At 48.4% G+C, this 15932-nt stretch overlaps 1 protein-coding gene across 1 annotated transcript in view; it reads left to right on the top strand.

The window, feature by feature from the left end:
• The window catches only part of LOC135054769 (uncharacterized), a 118335-nt gene extending 108627 nt beyond the window's left edge, over positions 1-9708 (top strand). Inside the window, exon 3 of the mRNA XM_063958091.1 lies at positions 7379-9708. Within this exon, the coding sequence (XP_063814161.1) occupies positions 7379-9441 (2063 nt within the window). The 3' untranslated portion in view covers positions 9442-9708. The remainder of the gene's footprint in view (positions 1-7378) is intronic.
• The last annotated feature ends 6224 nt before the right edge of the window (positions 9709-15932 follow it).

Below are 15932 nucleotides of genomic sequence, written 5' to 3'. Positions count from 1 at the left end.
GACTAAACCTCCTAATGATAATGTGTGGACCCTTATTCAAAAAGTAAAGCATTCAATACCTTTAATACCAAGAAATAATGACACAGAGACTTGAATTTGGCAGAAAATTGTTAGCTATTTATTGTACCCTAACCATTAGAAAACCTGTAAAGTAAAATTTAAGTTAACATGCCGATTCAGCCGGCATATGGTGGCAGAAAAAAGAACGGCTATATTCCACTGACGATAACCTCAAAAAACATTAAAACCCAAATGATCCTAATTTACCACAAACCATATATAGGGTGATGACGCTGCCCCCTGATGGGTGATCTAGCGGCCTTAAAAGTCAATGGAGGTGAGTGCACCTAAACCACACCAATACTGTAAACAACTGTAACTAACAAGTCAAACTACAACCTGCCGTTCTTTTCCGCCAACAGCGAAAGAGTCTTCGCACCGCCACCATACCCTCAACCTAACTCCTGCAACACCAGAAACAGATCCTCCAGGAAAAACAACATCCCTTCCTTGGACAGATGCACACCATCAGTGCGAAAAAGGTGACTGGCACGAAACCGAATCCTAGGGTGGCGAACCACTTTCCCTCCGTGAGCCAACACCCACTTCGCCACCGCCGCATTCACCTTTTGCCTCGCCTCATCAATCGGGCGACCGTCCGCCACTCCTCACCAACGCAACCTTGGCACCATCATAGAGAACACCAAAACACAATTGGGCCATGCTGCGGCCACACTGGCCAGATCCTCCATCATGGCCCATCGCAGCTCCAAAGATGTCCTCTTCCCCAGATCGTTGCCACCCAAATGGACAACCAGCACCCTAGGGACTCCATGCTCGCTGACCTGACTGACCAATCTACTCTTCAGATCTTGCCACATCATCCCTCGCCAACCAAGCCAACGACCGCCATGAGTCCAAGGAAAAAACTGCGCCCCCTCCGAGGCCAAAAACCTGGCTGCCCAGTAAACATAAGATTGGCCAACTACCCAGATTGCCAAATCGTCTTCTACCCAACCTGAAGAGAAGGAAAGGAGTAAAAATCGGTTAATAAGTATCCTAACAGGAGCTTATTGAATGAATTAACCTGAAGGATCTGCCAAAAGAAAAAAGGGGTTTTCGTGTCTTGCATAAGTCACGGCCTAGCCGATCTAAACAAGCTTCCAGCCAATCGAAGCATAACATAAAAACACAACGGGAAAGATCAAAGGAAAATAAGGAAAATAAAAAGGGGGGGGGGGGGTTTAAAATGGGAAAAACATGTAAGAACTCAGCTGGAGGTGAAAGTGTAAAAACCTGCTGAGGGACTTTGAGTTGTACTGATCAGCCGAATTGTAGATTGAAATTCAGTCCGTCAAGTCTGCGAGTAGCTTATCCCTGAGTAGGCTGAACAAAGGAGACAAACAGACACAAATGCACAAGGACTTACTTAACCTTACAACATGAACTTATACAACGGCTAATAAAACTGAACTGTTAATCAAACTAAAAACTCATGAAACTGGGCGAATATATCGTCTGTAACTTGACGACTTCCATCGCCCCACTGCCTGAATCTCCGCAATGGAAAAACCAGCTGACGCAGCCGACGTCGCCCCCCCTGATTCGGAAAGAATGCGTACCGAAAGCAGCGGGTGAAAGGCCCAAGCTCGCCAGACAGTGACTCAGCATCCAACGAAACTGATATTTCGTCAAAGGTAAACCGTCATAATGCAGCAGCCACGACCCCTGCACACCGGGCGGTACTGCTGCATATTTCGATGCCAATCTCACCGGGCAAATGCTCCCCTCCAGAGACGGTACCAAAGTGACCCATCTCCCTCTACCTACTTGGTCCGTCTTAGAGCAAAGCAATCTGCACAGCAAGGACCTCTCACCCACCACCACGTCATACAGAAGCATGCGCGAGTCTGCCCGCTTAGATGGTGCTACCAGCTCCGAAACCCGAAAGGCTCCGTGGTAAGCCAACTGGAACAAAAGCGATTCAAAAATTGACGATGCGATACTGCCTACCACATCGATGACAGCCGGTAGCAAGGCCACATCGATGGGGCGTCGCCTATCAGGCGGCGTTGGCACCACGCGCGCCCACCCTTTCATCGCCTTTACCAGAAGCCCGCTCCTTGTCACGTCAGGGACACCCTTGATTTTATTAAAAAACATAATCCCTGCTAAGTACCGGGACACCACCGCTCTGGACCTACCCGTGACAAAAAGCTGGCAAATAAAAGAAAGCATCATCCGATGCCCGCTTTTACCTTCTTGACTACGTCCTCGGACAAACTCTTCCCACTCGCTCCAAGCTTGACCGTAAGCCTTGAGCGTGTTCGGAGCCACTGACCGCATCGCTAGACCCTCCAGTCTGGTCCGATCACCTGCCAGACATAACCGGGACATTGAAACCCCTGCTCATCGGCCTCGGGTGCCAACAAACGAAATCTCTCCCACTGACCGTGGGACAACGCGTCGGCAATTCCGTTCTCAAGTCCTGGCACATGCTGCGCGGAACCATACATTCTTATGCAAGCATGTCAGCAGCAATCGCCCAAGCACCCTCAGAACCACCAGCGACTTCGCCCTCTGGTTATTGATCACATGCACCACGCCCAGATTGTCACATCTAAACAAAATGCTGCGATGAGCCAGACGATCGCCCCAAACCTCCAGTGCTACCATAATGGGGAAAAGCTCCAGCAGCAAAAGGTCCTTAGTGAAACCTTTGCGATGCCATTCCTCAGGCCATGAGGCCACGCCCCAAGATCCCTCTAGGTAGCAACTGAACCCAGAGGAACCCGCCGCGTCAGTAAACAGCTGTAACCTAGCAATGTCGATCATTGGGGCCAGCCAGATACGCACCCCATTGAAGTCCTCCAGGAACGAGGCCCAGACGGCCAAATCCCTCTTAATCTCGGAGGACAAACTAATGAAATGATGCGGCCTGGCACACCCCGCCGTCGCCCTCTCCAGCTTTTGGCAGAAAACCCTGCCCATCGGTATCACCCAGCAAGCAAAGTTCAAGAGGCCCACCAAGGACTGCGCCTGCCTCAGAGTGACTTTGCGTGACATCACGAACTGGCAAATAACCTTGCGGAGCTTCACAACCTTGGCCTGAGGAAGGCGACACGAGCCTGCCACCGTGTCGATTTCAATCCCCAAGAACGACAAACAGGAAACCGTCCCCTCCGTTTTATCCTCGGCCACAGGAACGCCAAAGTGATAAAACAACGCTCGGATGCTGAACAGCAAGTCGCTGCAGCGCGGCGAAATCGCCGGTCCCACACACAGGAAATCATTGAGGTAATGCGCAACTCCATGACCCCCTGAAGAAGACTCACCAATGCAAGAATGTGCTAAACCTTTCAAAAAACGAGCAGGAAACGGAACATCCCATCGGCAAACATTTGTCAATGAAATATTCCGCTCCGATCCGAAAACCCATAAAACGGAATGAGTCCGGATGCAACGGGAGCAACCGAAACGCGGACTCAACATCGATCTTAGCCATCAGAGCTCCTGGGCTGTAACTATGAACCAACTCCAGCGCCTCGTCAAACGACTGGTACACCACCGAGCAGTGTGCCAGGTAAGAAAGATGTTGAATGAGCCGAAAGGCACCCCGAGTCTTCTTGGGGACTACCCCCACTGGGGAAATTACCAAGTCATCCACTGGGGGCGAGCTAAACGGGCCCTCCATCCTACCCATTCGCACCTCTTTATCAACTGTCTCGCGCAAAACAGACGGCAAGGCACGAGCGGACTGAAGATTCCGGAGAGCCTTGACCGTTACTTTGCCCGCAACTGGCAAGCGGAAACCAAACTTAAAACCCTGAAACAAAAACTGGGCGTCCGTACTATTCGGATACCAATGGAACCATGTGGACATGGCGTCCAAATTAATTGGCGTTGGGGCCCTGTTGAGCGATCCCGCTCGCGCCGGGTTTTGCGTAGCTTTGTTTTCCCCTCGCGCCTTGCCGATTTCCTTTAAAACAGTTGGAGGCCGGGTGGAAGACGCCACATTGCAAGCACGAATGTCGAAACTGACACTGCTTGCCGAAGGAACAGGTCGCATTATTAAATGCGAAGCACTTCCCCTTTGCCTGTCCTCCCCCGCGGATAGCCAACCTACCTCTCCTACCCGGTCCCCCTTCCGCGCTACTCCCCTGGGCGGACGACCCTGCGCGTTGCCCGTCCGCCCCCGGATTCCGGGGCTCCTTTGCAGGTTGAGAAGCCCGGGTGACCTGGAGCCAGACCTTCACGTCCTTGCAACCAAAGTCAATAATCTGTAAGCAGTCCTGCTTCTCTCGGAACTTCTCATCATACATCCGCCATTCGATTCCTGACGATGTGCGCTGCATATCGTGTATCAAGTGCAGGTATCATATGACGTCCATATGTTCCTCAGGCCTATCTTCCAGATAACACGCCGCAAAGACGCAAAAACCGGCCAGCCAGTTGTCGAAAGTACGGAAAGCTTCAGCTCCGATGCCTTTCTTAGCTGTCGCTGCCTTATACTCCTTCTTCGCGTCCTTAGTCAGCACGAACATATCCACGTAATCGCCTCTGCAGATCTTCCTACGGCAGCTATCCCGCAACCCCCTCAACACTGCCGTATAATCACAGTGGACTACTCCCGGCAAATCGTGGCGCTACTTGGCCCTGCGAGCGTCCTCGCTAAGCCGCTTGCGTCTCTTCCGACTCTCCTGCTGCCCTGCCGCCCTCTTAGCGTACTTCGTCGCACGCTTTTTTGACCTAGTCGTGCTACTGATGTCGGACTCTTGCGACGACAGGGATGAAGAAGAGGAGGAACTGAGAGAACTGGAGCGCGCGCTGGAGCCCGACGCTGACTGCTCAACCTCACCTGACGCTGTCGACTGTTTGGACTGGGAGTCCTCCGGTGTGGAAAGTTCGAAATCCTCCTCATTGCTCACGTCCACCTCAACCTCTCCGCGATCACCTGAAAAAGAAGACAAAGCACGGGATCCGGAAACCACTCCCGGGGCCTGCCTAGCACTCCGGGGCAAAGACATCCTCACCTCGCGTCCGCGCTCCGTCCGTACTGGACGGTGTCCCAACTGCACCGCGACCACCCCCAGGTCAAGGCAAGCGCGCGCTATTCGCTGAGCCGCTGACCCCGGCTGCGTACCGGATGCTCTCGCTTCTGCGCGCGCGCCGGAATGACTTGCTGCCCCTGGGGACACGGCTGCGGCCAATGGGCCCAATGCCGCCACCACCGCCGACAGAGCCGACGCCAACTCTCCGGAAGCCTCCTGACTTCCCCAAAAGCCGCGGCCGGCACCGGCGGGAGCCACCGCAAATGCCGGCGCACCTCTCCTGGCCCGTAGGCCGGCAGGCGCCGATAAGGGACCCAACGGCCAATGCCCCGCCTGGCCTGCTGGTGATCCGCTGGCCCCCCTGACCACAATTGGTGTGGCCCCCCACCAATCATTTATCCTATCCTGCGCCTGCTGGCCCTCACTATCGCTGCTGTGCCTGCCACCGGCCCCCCCATACGTGTCCTCCCCCCGCAGGCCTGAGCTCTCTCCGCCTGCAGGGAAGGCACCTCTGCGGGGCTCAATGCTGCCGCGCCCTATCCAGGGACACCCCACCCCCACCGCAGCTCCCGGCTGGACTCCGGCTGTAAGGGAGGCAGCAGGGGAGACGTTGAAACTGGTGGCGCCGCTGCGCGCACAGATGTGCGCGAACGGCACCACTGGCAGAGAGCGCGGTCGTACGTGCACCCTCTGCGCGCGGCCCGCCGCTTCCCGCCACCATCCTGGTAGCTAGTTAAAGGGTTTTTGAACCCGAAACGCGTTGGAGACTTATCACGGTGAGGAGAACGGAGATTTGACTGTCAGTGCACGCAAACGCTGACACGCTTCAAACAAGTGAGCGTATGAAGAGACCAAGCCGGAGCAGCCGCAACGACGGGGAGACGGCATCAATTACAACTGCGGCAGATACTTGCACAGTAACATCCAGCCGCCAAAGGTACAAGTAGGGATAGTAGGGACAGTTCATATCCACTTATAAAGACTGTCCAATCTGTTCTATTTCAAGAGCTAAGACCAGTAATATCTCCGCTTCACCAATCACTCACAAAAAGAGCTGTAACATTTTTTATTAATCATTTATTTATTTTTACAGGTATGTGCGTTCAATAATTTATATATTCACTTAAGCGCTCCTTATTTTTATAATCTTTACCATCCTGGTAGCGTCTGGGCCACCAGAAGGGACCCCACGACAGGCTTTGTCTGACCCGCCGCCGCTCTCCGCCCACCCCGACCCCCTCGCCCGGCATCACTCCGCGGCCGTGACAAGGGGGACGGGTGGGGAGATGGGATGGGAGCCCCCATAGGCCGCCCGCCCTGGCGCGCCCGCGGGTGCCTGCACCCGGCAACGGCGCCTCGCCCTCCAGAGGTGGAGGTGAAGGCCAATGCCCGGCCACCTCCGGTCGGCTCCCCCGTGCCCCCAGCCCCCCCTGCCGCTCGCGGCCGGAGGTTAACACCGGAACTGAAACCAGGGGCAGGGCAGACCCGGTCCGCCGAGCCACCGCCGCGTGGATGGGGAATGGGCATATGAGCCAGCAAGCCCATCCGCGGACCCAGCTTCACCGCCTGCAGAGCGGTAACGAGCTGGGGTCCCGGCAGAACGGAGGGGGCGAGAGGAGGCCATTATCCCAAAGAAGTATGTGGGGAGATGAGAGAGGAGGGTGGAGCTATAACAGTACAGTGCAAAATTGAATACTTTAATTAGCCTAGCTAAAAAACACTAGTGAATATGCAATTCAGCAACACTCACCAGAAGGCAAACCAGCAGCAAGAGAGACTTAGCTAGCCTATACATCCCTATATATACTGATCCCTCTCCTCTCTACCATTGGCTGTACTTTTCATAACAGGTAGGTCCACCCCTTACAGGAGGTTTAACTCTCTCCATTCCTATGCCTGTCATTTCGCTCTCCAACTCGTCAAACCTCCGGACTTTACTCATACTCCACCCTCAGCTGGGCTACAGAGTCCTGATATACATCTCAAACATTTTACAACCGTGACAATCCTTTGTTCTGTCACAGAAAAAGAAGTGTCTTTGTTGTTGCTCTTACAGGTTTTCAAATCTCTTCCTTTTGCTCAAACTGCAAAGTCAACCATGTCTTCAGCTTTCTCTATTATGGCGCTGAACCTTCTTCTATCATGTAGTAACTAGCTCTTTGTATCTTTCTTTATTTAATTTATCTTTATTTTTACCCCTGTTTGTTTTCATCTCTTGCACTGTATTAGTGGTATATAATTTGTTCTTTGTAGCAACTATAACATTTACAAAATAAAAAGTTTACAGCTGCAGCATAGATAACCGTATATATTTTGTTATTATTCAGGTATAACATTGAGTAACCCAGGACTCAGTGCTGCCAGTGATGTTGCAGAAGATGAGAGAACCTTTCCCACTAGTCCACCTGAAGCCATACTCGTCACTGCTGAACTCTCCTCTCTTATATTGCATTTCAAGGAACCAACTATAATCGGAGATGGAGCCACAATAACTGAGTATAAAGTCGAATACAAGGAAAAAGATGAAAAGCAAGATGGGAGGTGGCTGGAATATAGATCAGGAAGGAAAGTAGAATTTTGTATTATTGAGGGGCTAAAGCCAATGACATTTTACACATTACGTGTGTCAGCCATATGTGGTGACTCTGAGGCCAGTGCTCCCAGTGATGAGATTGTAATTATGACAAAAAAGGAAAGATCCTATTATGACAAACATCAACATATTAAAGAAAATATGCTTACAAAGGGAACAGAAGAGGGAAATCCCTCCATATATCAGCTGAACACAGATCTTTGTGACTCTGGATATCGTAAGTACAGTTTGGGAAAAGAAAACCTACAGATACATAATAAAGTTATTCTATTAGTAGGAGCTACAGGATCAGGGAAAACAACCCTGATCAATGGGATGGCCAACTATATCTTGGGTGTGGAATGGAAAGATGACTTTAGGTTCAAACTTGTACACGAGGTTACAGGTAAATCTCAAGCTCACAGCCAGACCTCTCTAGTTACAGCCTACAAGATGAACCATGAAAGTGGCTACCAAATACCGTATTCCCTCACTGTTATAGACACACCAGGGTTTGGAGACACACGGGGAATAGAGCAGGACAAGAAGGTCACAGAGGACATCCATGCATTTTTTACAGCGGACAATGGCATTGATCAGATAGACGCTGTGTGCTTTGTAGTTCAGGCATCTTTGGCTCGGCTGACACACACCCAGAAATATATTTTTAATACTGTTTTTTCAATCTTTGGGAAAGATATCAGAGACAACATACTGATCCTGATCAACTTCTCAGATGGAGCAAAACCTCCAGTACTGGAGGCCATAAAGGATGCTGACATCCCCTGCCCTGTGGACAGTAAAGGTGACCCCGTTCACTACAAATTCAACAATTCAGCTCTATTCGCTTGCAATCAGGCCAGTAACATGAGCTTTGATGAGATGTTCTGGATGATGGGGGAGCAAAGTATGAGAACATTTTTCAGCTATCTGAGTAAAATAGAAACAAAAAGTCTGACTCTGACCAAGGAAGTCCTCATGGAAAGGAAACAACTTGAGATTACTGTTCAGGCCTTACAGCCACAGATAACGGCTGGGCTAATGAAACTGGATGAAATCAGAAGGACACAGGAAGCTCTGCAGCAGAACAAGGACCGAATGGCGGCAAATGAGGACTTTGAGTATGAGGTCACCATTACTGTTCCAGTACAAAGAGACATTACAGGCAGCTTCATAACCAACTGCCAGCAATGTCACTTTACCTGTCACTATCCCTGTCAGATTGCTGATGACAAAGAGAAATCTGGTTGTTATGCTATGTCGAATGGATACTGTAGAGAATGCCCAGGTAAATGTATCTGGAATGTTCATTTCAATCAGAAGTATAAGTGGGAGTATGTGACCCAAACAGAAAAAAGAACATACGATGAGTTGAAAAAAATTTATCAAGAAGCTTCTGGAGAGGTGATGGATGGAGAAAAGCTGTTCAATAAACTAAATGAGGAATATAATAATGTGAAAGTAGTTGTGTTTGGTCTTATTGACCAGTCCTCCAAGAGTCTGAAGCGCCTCCGTGAAATTGCTTTGGTACCAAACCCTCTGTCAACCACAGAACACATTGATCTGATAATACAGAGTGAGCAACAAGAAGCCAAACCAGGATATCAGGAGAGAATCCAGTCCCTGATGGAGGTCAGACAGCAGGCAATGTTGTTAGAGAAGATAGAGAGGGGGGAAGAGCTGCTGCCTGATGAGCAGAAAAGCTATTCCATAATGGTTATGTTTAATGCTGTCAAGGATAAAGCTAAAAAAGCTACAAAAACAGTGCTTTCCTTCTTCAGTAAAGAAAAAACACAAGAGACATCACATCAAAAGTAATTATTTGGAGAAAATATCAATAGGATGGCACCTACATTCTATCATTTTTGAATCTATAATAATTTCTAATCTATATGTATTTTATTTCCTATAATATTGATTCTAATGATTTTTGTCTCCCTATTTTCGGAACAGACAATTGTAATATGTTGTATTTTGGTTATATTTTTAAGACATCGCAATGGTTTTATTCAAAAGTACTCATCAGCGCATTAACCCTTTAATTACATGTTTGTAGATAAACGTTATAAATATGGATGTCATTAATGGGTGTTTTTTTTTTGTTTTTTCTTACCTAGGCAATTTTTTTTTCATTCTCACAGTACTAATGATATAAAAGCCAGTACTATGTTATTCATAGTTTTCTGAGTGGAGGGTTGCACAGGGAGTCTGCACATTACAGACACAGGAGCCAACTGAAAGTAATGAGATGTGTTCCCTTATTAAATCAGGTACAATTGATGTCCTATAGATTTGCCCTCGTTTTACATCCAGGACACATTAGTAAATATCAAGATAATTGTTGCTGTTTGTGTCTATGAAATGTTTACACATATGATATTGACATAGGTGTCAAACATTTGAGAGTCCAGTCAATGTACTGGGTGGCATCTAGTGTTTTCATGGTCGGTGTGTTTGTAGTCTCTGGATGAAGATAATCCCTTTACCAGCTGCTCCACTTCCTCCCTCTACGCAGTCCTTCCTTCCTGGGCCCTCCTCCCCATGCACCTACAGTAGCTCCAACCCCTACAGTATGTGGTTACTATGGGCTGGACTCACCTCTCCATTTCCCAATCGGAATATCCAAGTCTCATTACCCTCCATGCACATCCTCAAACAGGGTAGGAGCTATGAGTGGATCCTCAGGATCCCTTCCCTGGATGTGATTTTTAATACATCTGAACAGAAATTGAGATAGATATATATATATATATATATATATATATATATATGTATATATATATAAATATATATATATATATATATATATATATATGCAAACAGGAATGAAGGCGGCACTCAAAGACTTGCACAAGTAGTGAAAAAAGCACCCATGCAGGGATGCTGTTTTAATACGTGTTCACACGTATTAAAACAGCATCCCTGCATGGGTGCTTTTTTCACTACTTCTGCAAGTCTTTGAGTGACGCCTTCATTCCTGTTTGCATATCTGTGTGGGATTGCCCCACAAGGAAGGCACCTCAGCAAGGTAATGTAGCAGGAGTGCCGGAGACGAGCATTTGTATATATATAGATATATATATATATATATAGATATATATATATATATATATAGATCCAGAGAAGTTGCACTCGCATACTGAACTGTCACAACTGCTGGGGTGCAATAGCCAAAGATCAGTCCCCTCCAGAAGCTGTCTCAAACATAGAGAAAGTGACAAGGAACGCACTCACCAGGCTTCTTCAATAGTGAAAATGAGATTTCTTTAATTCAGCTCACATAGTTTACAGGGTCAGAGTCAACGTTTCGGTCCTCTATGGAACCTTTGTCAAGACCAAAATTTTAGGCTGCCATCTATATACACACACACACACACACACACACACACACACACACACACACACGGCATCAGTATGAAAAGCTGTCAGTTGGGATGTCAGTGGTCATTATACCGATGACGGCATCTCAAATGCGGCAATGCTGACAGGGGTGCATTAGGTACCCTCACCTCCCTCCCCTACCCCCTAACCCTCCCTGTCTGCAGCCTAACCCAAACCTCCCCTTTTGGTGTCTAACCCTAACCTCCCCAGATGGTGACTAAACCTAAGCCCCCCTACCCGCTGCCTAAACCTAAGCCCCCCTTCCCGCCGCCTAAACCTAAGCCTCCTTCTTAGTGCCTAACCATAACACTCCCCTCGTTGGTGCTTAACCCTCCTCTTTGCAGCCTAACCCAAACCTCCCCCACTCCGCAGCCTAACCCTAACACCCCCCCAGAGTATGCCTAAACCTAACCCCTCTCCCGCAGCCTAAACTTAACCTGACTGTTACTACTTACCTTTGGGATCCTGACTGTCAGGATTCCATCATCGGGATCTTGATTCATTCCGGGTGCCATTATCGGTGTTCCTGCGCCTATGTCACGTCTGAGGAATTTGGTGGATCCGGATTTGGGGAAGATGATTCTGGTGCGCTTGGATCTCTGAATAACAAATGAGCGGGACGGATGAAGGTCTTGCGCATTACTTGGAGTAGTTTAACAGGGTTCGCCAAAGACAGGTGAATAGAGATACGACTGTAGGTTAGCGGGTGGCTGAGGATATCGGAACCGTGACCCAGTACTTCAAAGGAGGAATTCTGAAGGCTGGTTACTGCGGCGTCCGGAACAGGTAGCTAGGTAGGACACGGGAACAGAGTCGGCAGTCTGCGTAAGGCTATATCAGGAGGCTTGAGTAATTTGCTGTAACAAGAACCTGACACTGGAGATGCTGCGGGAGCACAGAGAACTAGCTTCACAGATACTGTGAAAGACGTTGCACTGGCAATTTCTCTCCTCCAGGCCTTCCTGTCTTATAGCAGCTGCTCGGAGCTAATTGGCCACAGGAAAGTGATAAATTGGTGAAGTGTGGGCAAGACAGGCTTTTTGCCCACATCCAAGATGGCCACCGGGAACACAGCCCAGCCTGTTCACAGAAGCCCTGGCTCCATAGCAGTACTGCTAAACCCATACTTGCCTACCTGACCCTCTCCATGAGGGAGAAAATGCTCTGTTCCTGGACTTTCCTGGTAATGTATGATTGCCATCACCTGTGGTGAGCTAGTTAATTGATAAGAAAGGTGTTTCACCACAGGTGATGGCAATCATACATTACCAGGAAAGTCCAGGAACAGAGCATTTTCTCCCTCATGGAGAGGGTCAGGTAGGCAAGTATGGCTAAACCCTGCCAGAGGGACATGCTGCCAGTCTGCTGAGCTGCCAACCAGGGCCCCTGCCTGTCCTCCCAGCGCACCCTGCCCGGTGCCAGCAGCCCGCACCTCCACCAGCTGGACCTCTCCAAAGGGACCGGACAGGTAAGAGCCGGCTCCCCTGCAAAGTCTCCCGCCGGACCGTAACAGCCTGTCACGATTCCGTTGTCGGTATTAAGTTTGCCGAGATCCTGAACGTATACCATATTCAGTATGTAGCAGGGACCGGTACTAATACTCCAGATCTAGTAGATGCCTAGGATGCTTTCCATAGTTAACAAACATTGGATACAGCTATGGGGTGGTGGGATGGCAATCAAGGGATTGGTGCACCAAAAATTAAACAACACATGAGTCCCCCTCTTAGATCAACGTTTCAGTTTTATCAACTTTCATCAGGATTAGGTGAAATACAAAAACATGTCTTACTTTTATGGAACCAACACCAGAGCGATCAGAGACTCTCCAAACCACCTGTCGGGTCCCGATGATGTCATCAGCCATCAACGTGCACTCCCTGGCACATCTGGACAGCCTGGCAGCAGCATGTGATTACCATTACCCACAGTGCACACTATTAAAAGCATAACAGTTACAAACAATAGCAGACCAGAGAATACATACACCCTAAAAAAAATGTGCACTGTGGACTGTGGGTAATGATGGGTAATGATCACTTTGGTGTTGGTTCTATAAAGGTAAGACATGTTTTTTATTTTAGAGTAATTCATTTACTCATCCCTACTCTGATCACAGGTTTAATACAGAGTTGTTTTTTTTATACAGCATCTTGATTATTATTTTCACCACCCTCATCTTGAACCTATAAATTATTGGTTTAATCTAGAGTTTTAAACCTTGACAATATAGTCTTTATTTTAATGTACAACCAGAATAAATGCTACGTTTTAGATGATTCACCAGTAGACTATTTTGACTTATGTCTGTTTAAATTAATTTTGAAGAGTGCTCCCAAAAAGGGATGGTCTTCTGTTTGCGGGTGGCCAGGCTCCCGACGACCAGCATACCGGCGCCGGAATCTCAACCGCCGGCATACCAACATCTTTTCTCCCTTTTGGGGGTCCACGACCCCCCTGGAGGGAGAATAGACAGCGTGGCGAGCGCAGCGAGCCCGCAAGGGGCTCATTTGCGCTCACCCAGCTGTCGGTATGCCGGCGGTCGTATTCTGGTATGCTGGTCGCCGGGAGCCTGGCCGCCGGCATCCCCTACTACACCCCCCAAAAAGAGGTATTTTTACCTTTGCAGTACAGATGAAATTCAGAAAGTTAGAATATCGGCCCTCATTCCGAGTTGTTCACTCGCAAGCTGCTTTTAGCAGCTTTGCACACGCTAAGCCGCCGCCTACTGGGAGTGAATCTTAGCTTCTTAAAATTGCGAACGAAAGATTCGCAATATTGCGAAAAGACATCTCTGTGCAGTTTCTGAGTAGCTCGAGACTTACTCTGCCAGTGCGATCAGTTCAGTGCTTGTCGTTGCTGGTTTGACGTCACAAACACACCCAGCGTTCGCCCAGACACTCCTCCGTTTCTCCAGCCACTCCCGCGTTTTTCCCAGAAACGGTAGCGTTTTTTCCCACACGCCCATAAAACGGCCTGTTTCCGCCCAGAAACACCCACTTCGTGTCAATCACATTACGATCACCAGAACGATGAAAAAGCCGTGAGTAAAATTCCTAACTGCATAGCAAATTTACTTGGCGCAGTCGCAGTGCGAACATTGCGCATGCGCACTAAGCGGAAAATCGCTGCAATGCGAAGAAATTTACAGAGCGAACAACTCGGAATGACCCCCATCGTGCAAAAGTTCATTTATTTCAGTAATTCAACTTAAAAGGTGAAACTAATATATTATATAGACTCATTACATGTAGAGTGAGATATTCCAAGCCTTTATTTGTTATAATTTTGATGATTGTGGCTTACAGCTTAAGAAAACCCCAAATCCAAAATCTCACAAAATTATAATATTACATAAAATCAATAAAAAAAGGATTTTAAATACAGAAATGTCAGTCCTCTGAAAAGTGTAATCATTCATATGTACTCAGTACTTGGTTTGGGCCCCTTTTGCATGAATTACTGCCTCAATGCGGCGTGGCATGGACTCTATGAGCCTATGGCACTGCTGAGGTGTTATGGTAGACCAGGATGCTTCAATAGCGGTCTTCAGCTCTTCTGCATTGTTTGGTCTCCTGTCTCTCATCTTTCTCTTGGCAATGCCCCATAGAGAATCTCTATGGGGTTCAGGTCAGGCGAGTTTGCACAAAAGTATGGGGGAGCTTCACAGGGAGTGGACTGAGGCTGGAGTTAGTGCATCAAGAGCCACCACACACAGACGGATCCTGAACATGGGCTTCAAATGTCGTATTCCTCTTGTCAAGCCACTCCTGTACAACAAACATGTCAGAAGCGTCTTATCTGGGCTAAAGAAAAAAATAACTGGTCTGTTGCTCAGTGGTCGAAAGTCCTCTTTTCTGATGAGAGCAAATTTTCCATCTCATTTGGAAACCAAGGTCCCAGAGTATGGAGGAAAAATGGAGAGGCACACAATCCAAGATGCTTGAAGTCCAGTGTGAAGTTTCCATAGACTGTGTTGATTTGGGGACCCATGTCATCTGCTGGTGTTGGTCCACTGTGCTTTATTAAGTCCAGAGTCAACTCAGCCATCTACCAGGACATTTTAGAGCACTTCATGCTTCATTCAGCAGACATGCTTCATTCAGCAGACAAGCTTTATGGAGATGCTGACTTAATTTTCCAGCAGGACTTGGCACCTGCCAAAAGTACCAAAACTTGGTTCAGTGACCGTGGTATTACTGTGCTGGATTGGCCAGCAAACTCACCTGACCTGAACCCCAAACTCGCCTGACCTGAAAGCAGGGCCGTAACTAGGGTATCTTGTCACCTGGGGCAAGGCAGTCGTTTGGCGCCCCCCCCCATATACAGAAATACATCCTCCTGTACATGTACACACAATCAATAAACACAGTATGGCCCCTGAATATACATATACCACCACATTAAACATATACTGTGTACATGCCCTGTATATACACATACCCCAATATACTGTGATTATATACACCCCTCCTATACATACAAATGAAGTACCCACCCCGGGTACTCCAGCATACACACACACACACACGGTTACACTGCAATGCTCCAGCACACACCCACGCACAGGGTTACACTGCATTGCTCCAGCAGACACACACTAGGATACTCTACAATGCTCCAGTACACACACACACACACACGGTTTACACTGCACTACTCCAACACACATACACAAAGGGTTACACTGCACTGCTCACTGCTCCAACACACACAGGGTTACACTGCACTGCTCCAGCAGACACACACTAGGATACTTTACAATGCTCCAGTACACACACACACACACACACACACACACACAGTTTACACTGCACTGCTCCAACACACATACACAAAGGGTTACACTGCACTGCTCACTGCTCCAACACACACAGGGTTACACTGCACTGCTCCAGCAGACACACACTAGGATACTTTACAATGCT

The sequence above is a fragment of the Pseudophryne corroboree genome, chromosome 3 (genome assembly GCF_028390025.1).
Source record: "Pseudophryne corroboree isolate aPseCor3 chromosome 3, aPseCor3.hap2, whole genome shotgun sequence".
NCBI lineage: Eukaryota > Metazoa > Chordata > Amphibia > Anura > Myobatrachidae > Pseudophryne > Pseudophryne corroboree.
This window is presented reverse-complemented; position numbering and strand designations above follow the sequence as displayed.